We start from the raw sequence: 17,795 nt of genomic DNA, 5'->3' as shown, positions 1-17,795 counted from the left end.
GCAAGCCGCGCCGTTCTCAAGCCCACCCGCCTCTGCTCACTCTAGGCCGCGCACGGTGTGTGACGCTGTTTCATTGTGAAAGCAAAACTACTTTGTTTGGCCTTCCAAAAGAGGACACGACTAGAAATCAGTGGTTAAGTTGTATTAAAACACTGTTCCAGAACAGTTTAACCCAAATATTCAGATGTGTGCAGCACATTTTATGGAGGACTGTTTGCTGATCCTGGGAGAGTAGACTACAATGCCGGCTGTTCTGACTCACAGACTGTAAGTGCATTTTTTATATTTAAAGAATTTGCCACTGATGATTCAAACGCGAGTTTTGAGCAGTGTAGAGTAGCGCTTGTTGTTTGTCATTTCTCCGATCACAAATGCAGACATGGTTTTATGTTTACGTGGTGCAATGCACTGGATAGCTGGCCAATCACAGCACACCTCGCTTTTCAGACCGATGAGCTTTGTAAAAATCGACGCGTTTCAGAAAGGCAGGGCATAGAGGAGAAACAATAATATACAGTATGTGGAAAATAATGTTTTTTGAACCTTAAACCACAAACATTACACCAAATACACAAAATAATGTTCTTTTTAGCAACATCATATGACCTCTTTAATAAAAATATAACTGTCTTCTGGTGAAATGACAACCAACTGCAAACTCGCATTCAGATCGGCTTCTATCCAATCATCTGACGGACAGAACCAAGTCCCAATTTTTTAATCTGTTTCACTCGGATGTATGTCAATACAGAAGAAAAGGACTTACAAGATTTTTGGGTTACACTGCAACTATAACAATAAAATAGATCAATATAAGAATAAAGGGAGACATCCAAAATGTGCAGTGCTGGTAAACTCCAGGACTTCATTGAGAACCACTGCTTGAAGGCAGCTTCCTAACGAAGCTGTAATCTCATTAGTGACAGTCTCCATCTGCATTAAAGGGATAGTTCACTCAAAAACTGTTGTGAACGTGCGTACGACAGTCAGCGGAAGCTAGAGATCACGGTTTATAAAGTTTTAAATATGGAAATTTTTCTTAAACAAATGCATCGCTTTGCTTCAGAAGGCCTTTATTAACCCCCTGGAGCCGTGTGGAGCGCTTTTATGATGGATGGATGCACTTTATTGGACTTCAAAATCTCGACACCCATTCACTGCCATTATAAAACTTGGAAGAGCCAGGACTATTTTACTGATAGATATCAATGTTTTTTACCAGTATTATGCCTGTTATGTGATATTCACTTTCACGCTGTTCCAGCTGTATCATCTCAGTGAGCTTTTAGGAGGTTTTACACGTGCGCAGTAAGGTGAATTTAGCGTTTCCTGATGTTTCAGTGTGAATGAGAAACGCTTGAAAATGCTATAGTGTGAACATTTCCAAATGCATCTTGATTAAATGTAAATGTAGCCTGATTTGAAACTCTGCGTGCCGCATAAAAAGTGTGAATATTAGGGATGCAATGGTAGGCGTATCTGTACTGAACATTTTCTGATCGGGTCTTTTGGTTTGGCACACGAGTATCAAACAAATGCAGTATGGTTTTAATTATATGTGCGGAACTTCTGTGTGTGCAAAACTTTTGCGGAGGACAGTAAGCTGTAGTAGTAAGTTGCTGTGGGAGAAGTGCATTTTCCGAGATGTCCTAAACATGAGACATGCTTTATGTTAAGCGTTCAAATTAACTCAGCATGCAGTTTAAAGTGGCTTGCCTTCCGGGTCAGATGCGTGTATTGTTTACTGCATTTGAGTCATGTTTTCTTCAGCACATAACTAAAACACAGTATCTGTGATATTTTACTTTTGTTTGATTGTTCATCTGTAATATTTTAGGTGGTTTTGATGATGTGGGGATGCAGGACGCCTTTTCTTCTGTGCAGAGAGCGACAAAGAACAGAAGCACAAAGAGAAATGAAGAGATGCAGAAGGGATTGCAAATTATGACGACAAAGAGGAAGGACGAATGATCTTAGGTCGTGCTGTCATGCCCAGAGCAGAATATCACTTTTAGCAGCACCAGCTGTTGGGTGTGGGGCAGAGACAGAGAGACAGAGGGGGTTTTAAAGGTCATATCTTACAAGGCAAACACAGAAACAAACAGGGCAATCACTAAATTACTGATGAATAAGTGAAGGGGGTAATTTGGGAGAGGGCCACCCTTGTCACGTCATTCTAACTAAATGTAGTGCTGTAAAAATGAGAGCTTGTGAGACATTGTAGGGCACAGAGAATCACAGCTGTGTGAAATGAATATGCATAACCCTAAAAACATAACAAATGTGCAAAATAAATAATATTGATATCTTTCTACCCAGTAAATAGAAGACATTTGAAATAAATGAATAACTCTTTATCAGCAAGGTATGGAAGCATGTTTCCACCATTTAATAAAAAAAAAAATTTTTTACCTCACAATTCTGCCTTTTTCCCCCCTCAGAATTTCGTGATATAAACTTGAGTCATAAAGTCAGAATTATGAGTTTGTAGCTTGCAATTCTGACTTTTTTTCTCGCAATTGCGAGTTTATATCACACAACTCTGAGAAAAATGTCAGCATTTTTTATTCAGTGGCAGAAACAGGCTTCCATAGCAAGGAATTGATCAAAAGTGACAGTAAAGGTATTACAGTTGTGTGAAATGAATATGCATAACCCTAAAAACATAACAAATGTGCAAAATAAATAATATTGATATCTTTCTACCCAGTAAATAGAAGACATTTGAAATAAATGAATAACTCTTTATCAGCAAGGTATGGAAGCATGTTTCAACCATTTAAAAAAAAAAAAAAAAAAAAGGAAATTGCAACTTTTTTACCTCACAATTCTGCCTTTTTTCCCCCTCAGAATTTTGTGATATAAACTTGAGTCATAAAGTCAGAATTATGAGTTTGTAGCTTGCAATTCTGACTTTTTTTCTCGCAATTGCGAGTTTATATCACACAACTCTGAGAAAAATGTCAGCATTTTTTATTCAGTGGCAGAAACAGGCTTCCATAGCAAGGAATTGATCAAAAGTGACAGTAAAGGTATTTATAAAATTAGAAAAAGATTCCTATTTCTAATAAATTCTGTTACTTGCAACTTATTATCAATTATTTTAAAAATCCAAATTCTTCTGAATTCAAAGCAAAAAAAAAAAAGTATCACGATTTCCACAAATATATAAAGCAGCACAACCGTTTTCAGAAATCAGAAATGTTTCTTGATCCTCAAATCAGCATATTAGATTGATTTCTGAGGGATCGTGTGGCACTGAAGACTGGAGAAATGATGCTGAAAATTCAGCTTTGATCACAGGAATAAATTATATTTTAAACTATTACAATAGAAAACAGTTATTTTAAATTGTAATAATATTTTACAATACTACTGTTTTTACTGTATTTTCGATAAAAAAAAATGCAGCCTTGGTGAGAAAAAGAGACTTATTTAAAAAACATTAAAAACAATGATTCCATTTTTTTTTTTGCATTAATCAATAAAAATTATGCATCTTGAATAATAAATACAAGAGTGTCACATGCATGGCTGCCCGCTGGTATAGTGGTGTGAATGTTGCCACCAAATGATAAAGGTCAAATGTCAGTGAACGTATATCAGGCTCGAGGCACATGACAAGCCGATGGTGTAAGAGAGACATGAGCGTGTACGTGTATCTGAGATGCTCAAGTAGTTTGATCCTCATTGTGCTGGTTCAGCAGAGCTCCCTAAACCTGCAGACCTCCCACAATGCTGTGTGCTGGCCAACCCCCAACCACAGGAGGTTTGTTAGCGGCACCCTCCGCTTTTGTAATCCCCATCTCCAGCACCCGGCTAAAGCCTCCTACCTCAGGAAACCCCAAAACCCAACACCATACTCCCCAGACGGGAAAATCCCTCTAATGCCAGCCAACAGATGGCGAGAGTGCCAACTCGAAACGACAGCAGGGGCCATCTTCCTCTCAACAAGGACATGCTACTCACTAAATAAGATAACTGAGTAGTGATAACCCAACACACTGACTGGATGCTTCGAATAATCTCACATCCTAATCAGAACTGACAATCTCTTTAGTTACCTTAAATATAGAGTTCACTTAAAAATAATAAAAATGTCACTCCAAACCTGTATGAAAACGGTCTCTTTCATTGTCCATACATTGAACCTCATTGCTCAACTTTCTTGTTTTCCACAATATAGAAAGTTACAGGTTTGGAACGACATGAAGGTGATTAAATGATGACACAATTGACATTTTTGGGTGTAGTATCTCTTTAATCAGGCCTTATGCTAACTGTTAGCATGTTCGAATAGCCTTTAGCTACCATACTGTTGTAGGTCTGTTTGTTGTTTGCAGTCTGTTGGCCATTACTGCAGTGGAGTTAAGTTCGCCTCTGATACGTTTCTCATTATTAGCATTGGCCATCTCAAAGAGGAAGTTAATGATTAGGGTTAATAATCAGTAGCACTATTAACTGCAAACAGACCCACAATGGGTACAAGACACCCGTTCAAAATAAAAAGCTAACCCTCTGACAGTGAGTTTAAATAGAGACCCCCATATGATATGGCACTCACTCCTGTTCTAAACGCTAGACCTCACTGTACACACAGAGATTGGTTATTTATTTACAAGAGTTACAACCTCATCAGGGCTCGCAAAATTTCAAAGTCCCTGGTAGCCCTTCGGGCAGGTACTCTTCAGATTTTGGTAGCCCGAAAATTAATTTAACTAGCCTATTTAACTTATAGAAAATCAGATATGAGTTTAAATTCAATCAAAAATATTTTCAATACACAAATATCAACAAATATGAAGGAAGGAATTTTATTTAACTATTTACTGGGTATCTGCAGAATTAAAAACAAATGAGGCGATTTATGACCCATTTTAAGAGCTGCAGAAGTCAAATGAACACAGTATGAGTGGGGTTGGACAATGTCTGTGGTTACATACAGTAATGAGCCATACAATTACATGATTTACAGTTCAGATACAGGTTTTCACAAAAACTAAAATCTTATACAACAGCATTTCAGCCTTAAGACCATTTTTATGAAAAGGGATAAGTCAAGCATATAAATTATTATGTCAATTTAAAACGCATGAATATTACTGTCTTAATTGTTTAGATTTTTAGAAGGCACATTAACTTCTTTCTCATTTACAACTCTGTGTTTGCTGCGTAAAAACATAAGTTGATATTTGCAAGATAGGAGTTTAAATTCAATCAAAAATATTTTCAATACACAAATATCAACAAATATGAAGGAAGGAATTTTATTTAACTATTTACTGGGTATCTGCAGAATTAAAAACAAATTAGGCGATTTATGACCCATTTTAAGAGCTGCAGAAGTCAAATGAACACAGTATGAGTGGGGTTGGACAATGTCTGTGGTTACATACAGTAATGAGCCATACAATTACATGATTTACAGTTCAGATACAGGTTTTCACAAAAACTAAAATCTTATACAACAGCATTTCAGCCTTTAGACCATTTTCATGAAAAGGGATAAATCAAGCATGTAAATTATTATGTCAATTTAAAACTGTCATTCTTAATTGTTTAGATTTTTAGAAGGCACATTAACTTCTTTCTCATTTACAACTCTGTGTTTGCTGCGTAAAAACATAAGTTGATATTTGCATTGATCTGACCATAAACGGCAAGAAAGGCTTATTGGAAATGCAAATTCATTCTCTGCCACGAGGTAGCGCTTTTTTTAAATATTGCGGTTTCCCGCGTAACGGCTGCACACAAAGCAGCTCCTCGCTCATAAACGCTGCTTTATCAGGAATTATAGCTCAAATGAAATTAAAATGCCAACGGCACATTTCTGAGGACAGTCGTTTGCCTTCAGGTCCATTTAAATAAAGACATCCGTGCCGCATTTTGACTTGACACGTGCAGCGCTCATATTTATTCATTGAAATCACTGCCTTTTGAAGTTTAATCCAGCCGTATCGCAACGCTTGTCTTTCCGTCCCCAACTGTAAGACCTCTTGAAATTATGATTAAGACATTTCTTATACCATTTAACGTATTTAAAACTTGTTATGGCCTTAAGTTTGATACAACTCACTTTACGAGTTTTTAAGGACCCGCAGGAGATCTGCATTTAAGAAGAGTGGTGATACATATGGAAGCCCGTTTCTGCCACTGAATAAAAAAAGCAAATTTTTTTAAACTTTTTATCTCACAATTTGGACTTTTTTTCACATAATTGTGAGATATAAACCTGCAATTGCGAGTTAAAAGTCCAATTTTGAGGGGTGAAAAAAGACTGATATATGTTCTCAGAATTATGAGTTTATATCTCGCAGTTCTGACTTTATTTCTCAGAATTGCGACTTTATGTCTCTCAATTATGACTTTTTAACTCGCAATTGCGAGTTTGTATCACGCAATTCTGAGAAAAAAAGTCAGAATTGTGAGATAAAAAGTCGCAATTACCTTGTTTTATTTTTTATTCAGTGGCGGAAACGGGCTTCCATAGATACATTTTGGTAGCCCGACTGGAAAACACAATAGCCCCGGGACGTTGGCTAGGGATTTTGCGAGCCCTGCTCATTCTACAACCAGATTCACATCTGTAAAATTCAGCTAGTGACTGGACTATTTTTGTATTTCATTTTATGACCGATATATTAAATATTGACTATATGTTTAATGTCCAGTAGTCCATTTGCAGAACCAGTTATTATACTATAATAATAACTACACATTTGGGGTCGGTATAGATTTTTTACGTTTTTTTTTTTTTTTTTAAAGAAGTCTCTTCTGCTCACCACTGCATTTATTTGATCAAAAATACAATAAAAACAACAATATTGTGAAATATTATTACAATTTAAAATAATTGTTTGGTATTTGAATGCATTTTAAAATGTAATTTATTCCTGTGATGCAAAGATGAATTTTTAGCATCATTACAGCAGTCTTCAGTGTCACATGTCTGATTATTATCAATCATTAAAACAATTGTGCTACTTCATATTATTGTGGAACCCGTGATACATATATATATTTTTCAGGATTTTTTAAATGCTCCAATGAATTGAAAATAAAAAAGCATTTATTTATATTAGGAATCTTTATAACATTATAAATGGTATCCTTGCTGAATAAAAGTAAACATTTCTTTAAAAGACTCTTACTGACCCCAGACTTTTGAACAGTAGTGTATTCATTATTGTTACTGTTATTATTATTAATAATAATAAAAAATATATATTTCCCATAGAAATTTGTGAAGAACATTTTTACACCTCTTTCTATCCAATGACAGTTGTCAAGCGCTAAACGGCACAAAAAAGTACCATAAAAGTCATAATCGTAAATTTAGCCCATATTACTAATAATAATATTTTTCACAATACTACCATTTTACTGTATTTGAACTATTTTACGTTGTTGAGTCAACAACAACCTACCTTTCAAACAGTAACTGACAATTAAAATTGAGCATCTTAGGGAAAATATGCATGTTAAACCATAAATGCAATATTATGTTTTCCATAGAAATTGGTCATGGTCCAAAAAGTTTTTTTAGGTATCATAAGTCATAATCATAAATGTAGCCCTTATGACTTAAAATTAGGGCTGCACGATTATGACAAAATTCATAATTGTCGATTATTCTTTTGAAATTGTAATTGCGATTATTAATTACGATTATCACAATTTACATTGAATGATGTTAAACCACTGTTTGAAGGAACTGCATGCCACATTTTTTTAAATATTAAAATAAACAAGCTGAAAACACTCTTAACTGAAAAACTTTTATTGCTTTTCTATTAAGCCTCAAATGTCAACTATACATTGGATTGGTTTCTTCTTTAAATAATAAAAAAGTAAAAATATGCATGGTATTATATAAATTAAAACAATGGGACAACCCTTAAGATAACCTGTAGAAACAAAACAAAAAACACAACCACTCAGAATAACACAAGTGGACTTTGAACGATTATGTAATAGCGACATTAATTGTAATTGTAATTGCGATTAGAAATTCGATTAACTGTGCAGCCCTTAAGATCTACCACTGTGTAGAAAAAACTATGGGTTTGGTATAACATGAGGGCGAGTAAACAATGATACATTTTTTAAAGAACTATTACTTTGAAATATATGCATAATATGATTCAGATGTTGGGGAGCATGTGTGGGTGGAATAGGGAACAAGACAGATAGACAAAGAGAGACAAAGAAAGAGAGAGATGAGGGTTTGTTTTGCATAACACCTGGCTGCTTAGCAGACTTGAGGCAGGTGGTGACCTAACTGACAGACAAACAGGTCAAACAGGATAGGGAAGAGAGACAGAGAGTCGAGAAAGTTAAAGAAAGAGAAACACTGTCAGAAAGGAACCAAGAGGGATATACAGAAAGAGGAAGAGAGTAAAAAGAGAGAAACTGAGACCGAGTGACAGTGTGAGAGAGAATTTGGGAAGGAGGCAGAGAGATGAAACTAACTGAAACAGACGCTACTGTAAACACGTGACATAAAAAAAATAGTGAGGAAGAGCTGCAGTAATGTTCACGGCTCGTGTCCTCAGATCTGAGTGAGACGGGATGTGAGAGGAGAGGATTGTTAAGAATAACTGACAGCTTTAGGCTAAATGAAACTGCAGTTTTGTCGGGACTGTTTCTGGGGGGGTCGTGCTAGGATTTCATGTTATTCCCTCACCCCTGACATTAGCAGAATGAGAAGAGATGCTTACCCATACTGCCTCTGGATCAGGGCTGGATGAACCTGCTGTACTCCAGTCGAGTATCCTGTGACAACACGAGGAAAACAAGAGATTGACATCTGCTTCTGAGAGTTCACCCAGAAATGAGGGTGAGCAAATGATGACAGAGTTACATTAGGTTCCAAACCTGCCTGACTTTCTTTATCCGCGGAGCCCAAAAGAAGATATTTTGAAAAATGTCTTGTGTTTTGGATGCCATCGGCTTTTTAGTACAACTACAGTTCATAGTTTGTCAAGCTTTCTTCAAGCCACAGGCCCTCATGTGATAAACTCCAGGCTGTCTGTTCCCCAGCGTAACAGTGTATCTGCCCAGGCACAGATCAGAAACATCTCTCGCCTGGATGCCCATTCAACACAGACACACACACACACACACACAGCTCAACAGCCTCTTCTGCAGTATTTGCATATACACACTACACCCTTTAAACAAACCTTATGGTGAACATAATTCAACTTGTAATTCTCTATGTCTATCAAAAAAAGCTTTCTTCTCTCCATTTTATGTTCATTATACATGGGTCAGTGACATAACATTCATTTTTTTTGTGTCTGGATCAATGTTACTCAAAAATACATTAAAAATGCAGTTTATACAGAAAATAACTTGAATAAACTGAGCATGTTTATTTAATTTTGATATTTTTATCAAAAACGTATAGGTGGCCCAAATATTAAAAAAAAAACACAAAAATAATAATTATTTTTTTGGATTTTGACAGTTCACTATGAAGTCGTTATACAGAAAATTATATATATTTTTTGGGTTAACTGTTCCTTTACAGATATGACCTTAACAATTTCAACTCATCCTTCAGTTTGTAAACCCTAACAAATATTATTTGTACAGTAATGCACTTATAATAGACGTTTAAGGGGCAAGGCATTGGAAGGCATGTTAAATACACACTGTTTGGAAAATATAGCCACAAAACCTAATTATTATATGTGTTGACATGAAACTACAGAGTTAAAATCACTTACTAATTCCGTCAGTTCAAAATCTGACCACATAAAACCCAGGGACAGAACAGAAAAGGATTGTTATAAAAACCAGAAATTCATCTGCCTAAAACAGTCCCAATACTAAAAGGATTTATTGAGCTTTATGTCTAAAATAACTCATTTTTGTATGAAAAAAATTAATATTATTACAATATTAATATACCAAGGCAAACGTATCAGCATTAATTACTGACATTAGACTATTATTACACCGAAATGTAAAACAAAGTAAACTGTGTATATTAAAAAGTATTTTTTTTAATCAAGATTAAATTTTTTTATTTATTTTTTATTTTTTTTTAATTTTATTTTTTTATTTAATTTTAATTCATTAAATATTATGTTAAATAAATATAAATTTCATTGCAGCATATTATTTAAAATCTTTAAAATAAACTGTCTGATTAATTTAATTTGATTTCAAAAAGAGACTGTATACATTAAATCAACATTCATGAATGCAGATGCACCAAAGTCAGCTCAAAAGCTAATTTCCTTGGCCTGATGTTACTGGCCATCGGACACTGGCTACTCTGCTCCCCAAGATATCGGCATCAGCCATCAAAAAGTCCATATCGGTCGACCATTAATAAGTACAAAAACACAAGCTGCACATTTCTGCTTTTAAACCCTCTGCAATGTCTTGCCCCATAGACTCCCATTGTAAGTCCATTACTGTGCATGTGCTTTTAGTTTGTTGCAAATTAAAGGATGAGTCAATGCAGTCGAAAGAGCTTCTTTTAACATTTTGAACCCAGAACACTCCTTTAAGACATCTTGGCAATAAATTAAGGTTTATGGTTGTTAAACAGCAGAAATTGAGTGGAACAGATGACAAATGCTACATAATTATTTCACTATCATCTCTGGACATTTGCCCTCTAACGGAGTCATTCATTCTCCAGTTTTCTTCTTGCCCTGTATCTGACATTTATTATTCTGTGTCCTCCACAACTGCACACTCTTTAGGTTTTAATTGGCACTCATTCTCTTCATTCACCCAATATGCACTTTTGTTTTGGTCTTTATTTCTTTCTATTTTTCCTCTCGTCCTGAATGTATGCTCTCATGAAGTCACTCATGTGATAAATTTAAGGGGGTCTGAATACGTTCCGTACCCACTGTATATATATATTTGTCTAATAAACCTAAACCTTATTTATTTATTTGGTAACACTTTACAACATTAGTTAACTACTTTAGTTAACATGAACTAAGAATGAAAAATACTTCTACAGCATTTACTAATCTTAGTTAATGTTAATTTCAACTAATATTTACTAATGCACTATTAAAATCAAAAGTTGTGCTTGTTAACATTAGTTAATGCACTGTGAATTAACATGAACTAACAGTGAACAACTGTATTTTCATTAACTAACATTAACTAATGAAACCTTATTGTAAAGTGTTACCATTTATTTTTTGCAACGGGAGAAAAATAACAGTTTATTTTCCATTCCAATCTTCATGTCTCACTTTGCCATTTCTCCCCAAATGTATAAACCCACTTAAATAAATTCAGCCCAATAGCCTGGCTATAATACATTGATACATATTAGGTCGTTATTAAGCTGTAAGAATAACCTATTTGCAATGATTTCATAATATAATAATAAACTGTGACATGATTTACCAATATTGAGCACAATGCAGTTCCTCTTATCAGCTGATCAATTTATAGTTTAAGTTGCCAAAAAATAGGCTTTTTAACCCATTTAAGTTGGGTTTCATCTTAAAATTAATCTTACAAATACAAGCATGGCATTAATACCACACCAGTTTGCTTAAGTAGAAAGGGTTTATGGGTATTTTAGTGAGGCGGTTAAGCAGCCTCAACTGCTGACTTGTTTTCACAGTTAAGGTCTCTGTGACAAACGCTCTTCCAGTGTTCTGCAATATTAGGTTTGAGCTGCTCACGGCTACACACACACACACACACACACACATACGCCCCACCCTGTGGAGACCCAGTGGCAGCTGTGTTCCCCAGGGCTGGTGGAACTAGAAATACAGCTAGAGCAGTAGCGGAGTGAGCGGTTAGCAGGAGAATTCATAGGATCTGGTTTCTGTCAGGTAAACACCAGAGTGTACGCTTCGTTTCTGTAGTGCCCTTGTGTGGAGAGTGTCTCAGACTGAACATGAACAAAACAAGCGCACACACACACATAGCTGTGGCCATGTCATTATCTCAGTAGTCACAAAACCAGGCTAGTAAATGAGGCGTCAAGCCTCAGTGAGCGTGTTGGGAAAACATTAGGTTTGTGTTGTAATCTTCTGGGAACTCTTCTGGTAACCCTCCCTCTTTTCTTATTCCAGAATACAGCTATTAAGACAAGGCCTCCCGGCACACAGGGAGTGTATCAGCCAGGATATTAAAGGCTATCATTTCTGACAAGGCCTCCAAAATTTGTTGTACAGTTTCTTATATATATATATATATATATATATATATATATATATGGCAGATGAGGAGACCAAAAAAAAAAAAAGAAGTGAAACTGTGCGGTCTTATCTGTGCTTTCCAACTGCTTTTGAAGACAAACCACGATACAGTTCTGTAGTAGTGAACACAGACGCTATATGAGCGAAACTCACAAAACCTGTCGACACGTGCAGATCATATTTCACCCCAAAAACAAAAAAATTTTACTTTTAGAAAATGTACTTTAACTTCGAACCATTAATAATTTTAATGGAAGCCTGTTTCCGCTACAGAATTAAAAAACAAAATAAATAATTTATATATGCTATTTTTATCTCGCAATTATGAGAAAAAAGTCGAGATAGCGAGATATAAACTCTGTAAATATTATTTTGACTTTTTATCCCAAAATTCTGACTTTTTTTATGAATACTGAATTGTGGCAAAAAGTAGCAATCACCCTTATTCTAATTACTTTAATGTAAAACTTGTATTCAATTATACAAATAATAATATATTTGATATAATAATAATAATAATATTATATTTAAAAACTAAAATAATGAAAAATAATAAAATGTACATCCTGGTAGACTTTAATGGTGATTTAAATTAATAAATTATTTTATTACAGTATTTTTTTCTGTAATTTAGGGTGTGATTTTATTTACCATGGTGTTCTTTTAAGACATATATTCCATAACATATATCAAAGTACCATGATATTACCATCTGATAACATTTCCATGTTATTGCACAACCCCGTTTTCAAATCTAGCATATGCAGAGAGGCACAGTGAAAGCAAAATATCTAAAATACAGTGAAAGCCACTCATTAGATATTATAAATGCAGTCAGATGTGCTTGGCAGAACACTCATTAGGGGCCGCTCCTCTGGGCCCCTCAAAACCTCCTTATTAAGTGAGCAGAGGTGGGCCTCGCAGCATATCACAGCAGAAACACCTTTGGGCCGGACCACGCTTTCCACTCACAATGCTTAAAGACTTATTTAAAAGGGGCCACTTCACAGAAATCTGAGACCCTGCTTTCAAACTTCATCCAAGAGGCTAAGAAGATAATTGATGACATGCTTTTTTAGAAATAATCCACTTATGGTCCCACATGTGACTCTCAACATCACACTCACACTTGTGGAGCAATGCAATGCAAGAGCATATTGTGCCACTGAAAAGCTTGCAATATCTAAGGATTACATCTAAGATCCTTCAGCACTAAATCGGACTATGTGGAAAACATTTAGGCCTATTAAAAAGGGCTCATAGTAAGCACAGAGATCATCGTTCGAGGCTAGGATATTAGATTTAGAGCCATGATGGAGAGCATGCAGCTCATTGTGCCGCGGGAGTTTCTACTGTACACTTACTGGCCTTTGTTCTTCAGAACTGTAACAAAAGACATGCGCCAACGGCACGCGACGAGCGCACAGTCACCTGGAGACCACAAATGCGTTCAAATGAAGTTCGACCCACGTCTGCGAATCGATTCTTTTGAACAGGTCACTTCAAAGAATCGTTTCAAATAAAGATTTTTTATATATCAAAAACTGTCATGCAAAAGTCGAGAACAAATATATTTGTTACATTTCTGCTATTCAAGTAACTTTTCGTCTTACACTAAAAAATGCTGGGTTAAATATAACCCAGCGCTGGGTTAAAAAGGGACAAACCCAGCTATTGGGTTATTTTGTCCCAACCGCTGGGTCAAAACAGCCCAACCGCTGGGTCAAAACAGCCCAACCGCTGGGTCAAAACAGCCCAACCGCTGGGTCAAAACAGCCCAACCGCTGGATCTAAACAGCCCAACTGCTGGATCTAAACAGCCCAACCGCTGGGTCAAAACAGCCCAACCGCTGGATCTAAACAGCCCAACTGCTGGATCTAAACAGCCCAACTGCTGAGTCAAAACAGCTTAGAGTTTCAGCTCATTACGGGTCCGACGTTTCTCGGTTCAGTGACTCGGTTGACCGGAGAGCAAATAGTTCAGTACAGTTTTGTTCACCGGTTCAAAGCGATTGTTGAAACGATTCGACTCTGAAGAACAATTCATTGACGATTCGGACACCGAGCTTTTGTGCACAGCTTTAAGTCGCATTTCTACAATTAATAGTGTTTTCAAAACTAACGTGAAAATAGCAAACACGGCAGATTTAACTAACTTAGGCTACTTAAACCTCGCGCAGAGTAAATTTGTCCGAACTGAGTAAACAAAGTACTGTTCTTCGCGTTGAGTTGAAGAGCTATTGAGAGTTATATAAACCCTGATGAAGAAAAACAACAACTGGTGTTTTGACTCACAAAGCCGTATCCTCTGGATTTGCCCGTCTGCCGGTCCGCTATCACCACGGCTTCGTCGATGTCGCCGAAGGTCTGGAAGTGAGTCCGCAGCGACGCGTCCGTGGTGTGGTACGGCAAGCCGCCCACGAAGATCTTGGTGAAAGTCGTGTCTTTCTGAACGCTGGGATACATCGCTTCCAGCGTCCCATTCACGAACTGATGTAAAAGCATCGGGGCGCCAGATGCAGTGCAATGCAGATACGAAACGCGCGCGTTATAAATAAATATAAATAAACATAAATAACGAACGGCTCTTAAGCTACGCTACAGCGGTCGCGAAGGCAGCGAGGTAGATGGCAGTCCTTTGGCTTGGAAAAACAACCGAGCTTCCCGTTCCTCTCCGTCATGTGCCAAACTACCGTGCTGCACTAGTCCATGACCGGAGAGACACTGGCGGCAGGTGAGCGAGCGAGCGAGCGACTGACGGGCGCTCTCAGCAGCAGCAGCAGCAGCAGCAGCACATGTAGAGCAGCACACCTTCTGCCTCCGCATCCAATGCGATGCTCGGCTCTGTGTGACGCTCAGACCCTTCCTCTGCCTCGTGCCTCACCTTGCTTCCAAACTGCACCTGTCTTTGTTCTGAGACTCTCTGAAGAAACCATGGCTTTGCGTCTTCCTTGTGGTTTTGATGGTAGACTACTGTACACATTCTCTACGCTTGATATGAATATTTGGTTTATACTTGGTTTAATACCGGATTAAAAAAAAAATACTTTGATATATAGCCTATATTACAACGTGGCGCATTAGTAGTCTTTTTGCTGTTACAAACAGGTTTATCCATTAAGTATGATTTATATTATATTATATTTGCACTATTTTGCTAATTTTAAAATGTGTACTTTTTATTGTACATGCAAAATGAAAGCATTTTCTCTAGTTGTCTGTTATGTTTGTGCATAAAAGCTCGGAAATTAAAGAAACATTTGGTTTAATTATTTACCGAAAAAAGAAAAGAAAACTGAAAATGCTGTCTCTAAAAAAATATTTAGGACTAAATTTAAGATCTATGTAGTTTGAATTGCATATAAAATTTCCATCCATCCATTTTTAGTTTTCATCTATTTGATTTTATTTAAATAACCATATTTTTAAAATGCATTTATTTAAATGGTTTAGAATCAGCATAAATCTGTTTATGGTGAAAACAATTACATTTTGTCAGGTAAACGGTTCAAATATGCGTAGCTGTCAAACGAGCAATATTTAATTAATTAAAACGTAAATTGGAAAGAATATATATATATTTACAGTGGTGTGAAAAAGTGTTGGCCCCCTTCCTTATTTCTTATTTTTTTGCATGTTTGTCACACTTTAATGTTTCAGATCATCAAACTAATTTAAATATTAGTCAAAGATAACACAAGTAAACACAACATGCAGTTTTTAAATGAAGGTTTTTATTATTAAGGGAAAACAAAATCCAAAACTACATGGCCCTGTGTGAAGAAGTGTTTGCCCCCCTGTTAAAACTGTGGTTTATCACACCTGAGTTCAATTTCTCTAGCCACACCCAGGCCTGATTACTGCCACACCTGTTCGCAATCAAGAAATCTCTTAAATAGGACCTGCCTGACAAAGTGAAGTAGACCAAAGATCTTCAAAAGCTAGACATAATGCCGAGAGCCAAAGAAATTCAGAAACAAATGAGAAAGAAGTTGTTATGTTTTACTAATATTTAAATTTGTTTGATGATCTGAAACATTAAAGTGTGACAAACATGCAAAAAAATAAGAAATCAGGAAAGGGGCCAACACTTTTTCACACCACTGTATATATATATATACACACACACACCTAGTTATTGTGTATTTAAAATGCATCCCGTTTATTAGTAGTACTACAGAAATATTACCTGCTGCATTTATGTATGACAGATGCATCACATTAAGTTTATGGTGAAACTGCAATCCAAATGGATAGAAATTCCATTTCAAATACATAGATTTAAAGGTGGCATATCATGAAAATCTGACTAGTGGACCAAAATTCCTCCACAGCGCTGTGACAGACTCATTGCAAGTTATCGCAAACGCTTGATTGCAGTTGTTGCTGCTAACGGTGGCCCAACCAGTTATTAGGTTTAGGGGGCAAACACTTTTTCACACAGGGCCATGTAGTTTTGGATTTTGTTTTCCCTTAATAATAAAAACCTTCATTTAAAAACTGCATGTTGTGTTATGTTTTACTAATATTTAAATTTGTTTGAAGATTTGAAACATTAAAGTGTGACAAACATGCAAAAAAATAAGAAATCAGGAAGGGGGCCAACACTTTTTCACACCTATATATATATATACACACACACCTAGTTATTGTGTATTTAAAATGCATCCCGTTTATTAGTAGTACTACAGAAATATTACCTGCTGCATTCATGTATGACAGATGCATCACATTAAGTTGATCAGTTTATGGTGAAACTGCAATCCAAATGGATAGAAATTCCATTTCAAATACATAGATTTAAAGGTGGCATATCATGAAAATCTGACTTTTCCAGGTTTTAAGTGCTATAATCAGGTCCCTGGTGCATGTACCAACCAAGGAAACGTGAAAAAGATTAACCCAGAAACTTTGCCTATTTAAAAAAGCCTTTTTCTGCAAGCGTCTGAGAAAACGAGTGCATCTGATTTCGCTCCCTTGGTGACGTGGCAAAGGGGTCTCATTATAATATTACTGCCCCATAATCTGTAAGTTTAGAGAGGCAGTTTTAACATTAAGTGACATGACATCTGACGCACAGATGCCATTGGCACATGCCGCTATGCTCAGTGACACTTCCGGTTTTCAGTGGCATGTGTCAGTGGACAGTGGAGAGTGGCATGTGTCCCAAGTTTTAGTGACACATGCCACTCTCCACTGACACATGCCAATGAAAATCGGACAGTTCAGCTGTGTCATTTGGACAGCCGGTTTTCAAGTGGCATGTGTCAGTAAAACTTGTGACATATGCCGATGGACTGAGTCCTGTGTCACTGACATTGTCACGATCATGTCGCAGTATGTTGCCTCCAGTTGTGACTGGCAGATGAGTTGAGCAGCTGTAATTGTAACACAAAAATCCTAAATAAAAAGCTGAATTTAGTGATTTTTAAATAAATGTCCATTAAACGTATTTACAAGTTTATTATATGTTTTTCAAACATGACGTCAGTGTGTAGCACATCTGTATTTGAGTGGCAGATGACACTGAATGTTGTGCAATAGCCGACCAGTGCTGTTGTATGTGGGTGATCACCATTCTAGGATACACACGGG

General features: G+C 36.4%; 1 protein-coding gene across 1 annotated transcript in view; it reads right to left on the bottom strand.

Annotated features, from left to right (window-relative positions):
* The window catches only part of LOC107565990 (RNA-binding protein 38-like), a 19,433-nt gene extending 4,297 nt beyond the window's left edge, over nt 1-15,136 (bottom strand). The window contains exons 1-2 of the mRNA XM_016251340.1: nt 14,492-15,136; nt 8,721-8,889 (exon numbers count right to left, since the gene is read on the bottom strand). Of these exons, the coding sequence (XP_016106826.1) occupies nt 8,721-8,889; nt 14,492-14,705 (383 nt within the window). The 5' untranslated portion in view covers nt 14,706-15,136. The remainder of the gene's footprint in view (nt 1-8,720; nt 8,890-14,491) is intronic.
* Between the last annotated feature and the right edge of the window lie 2,659 nt (nt 15,137-17,795).

This window comes from Sinocyclocheilus grahami, unplaced genomic scaffold (genome assembly GCF_001515645.1).
Source record: "Sinocyclocheilus grahami isolate Dianchi unplaced genomic scaffold, SAMN03320097.WGS_v1.1 scaffold1039.1, whole genome shotgun sequence".
In the NCBI taxonomy this organism is placed as follows: Eukaryota; Metazoa; Chordata; class Actinopteri; order Cypriniformes; family Cyprinidae; genus Sinocyclocheilus; species Sinocyclocheilus grahami.
The sequence above is the reverse complement of the archived record's forward strand: the minus strand, read 5'-3'. Positions and strand labels throughout refer to the sequence as shown.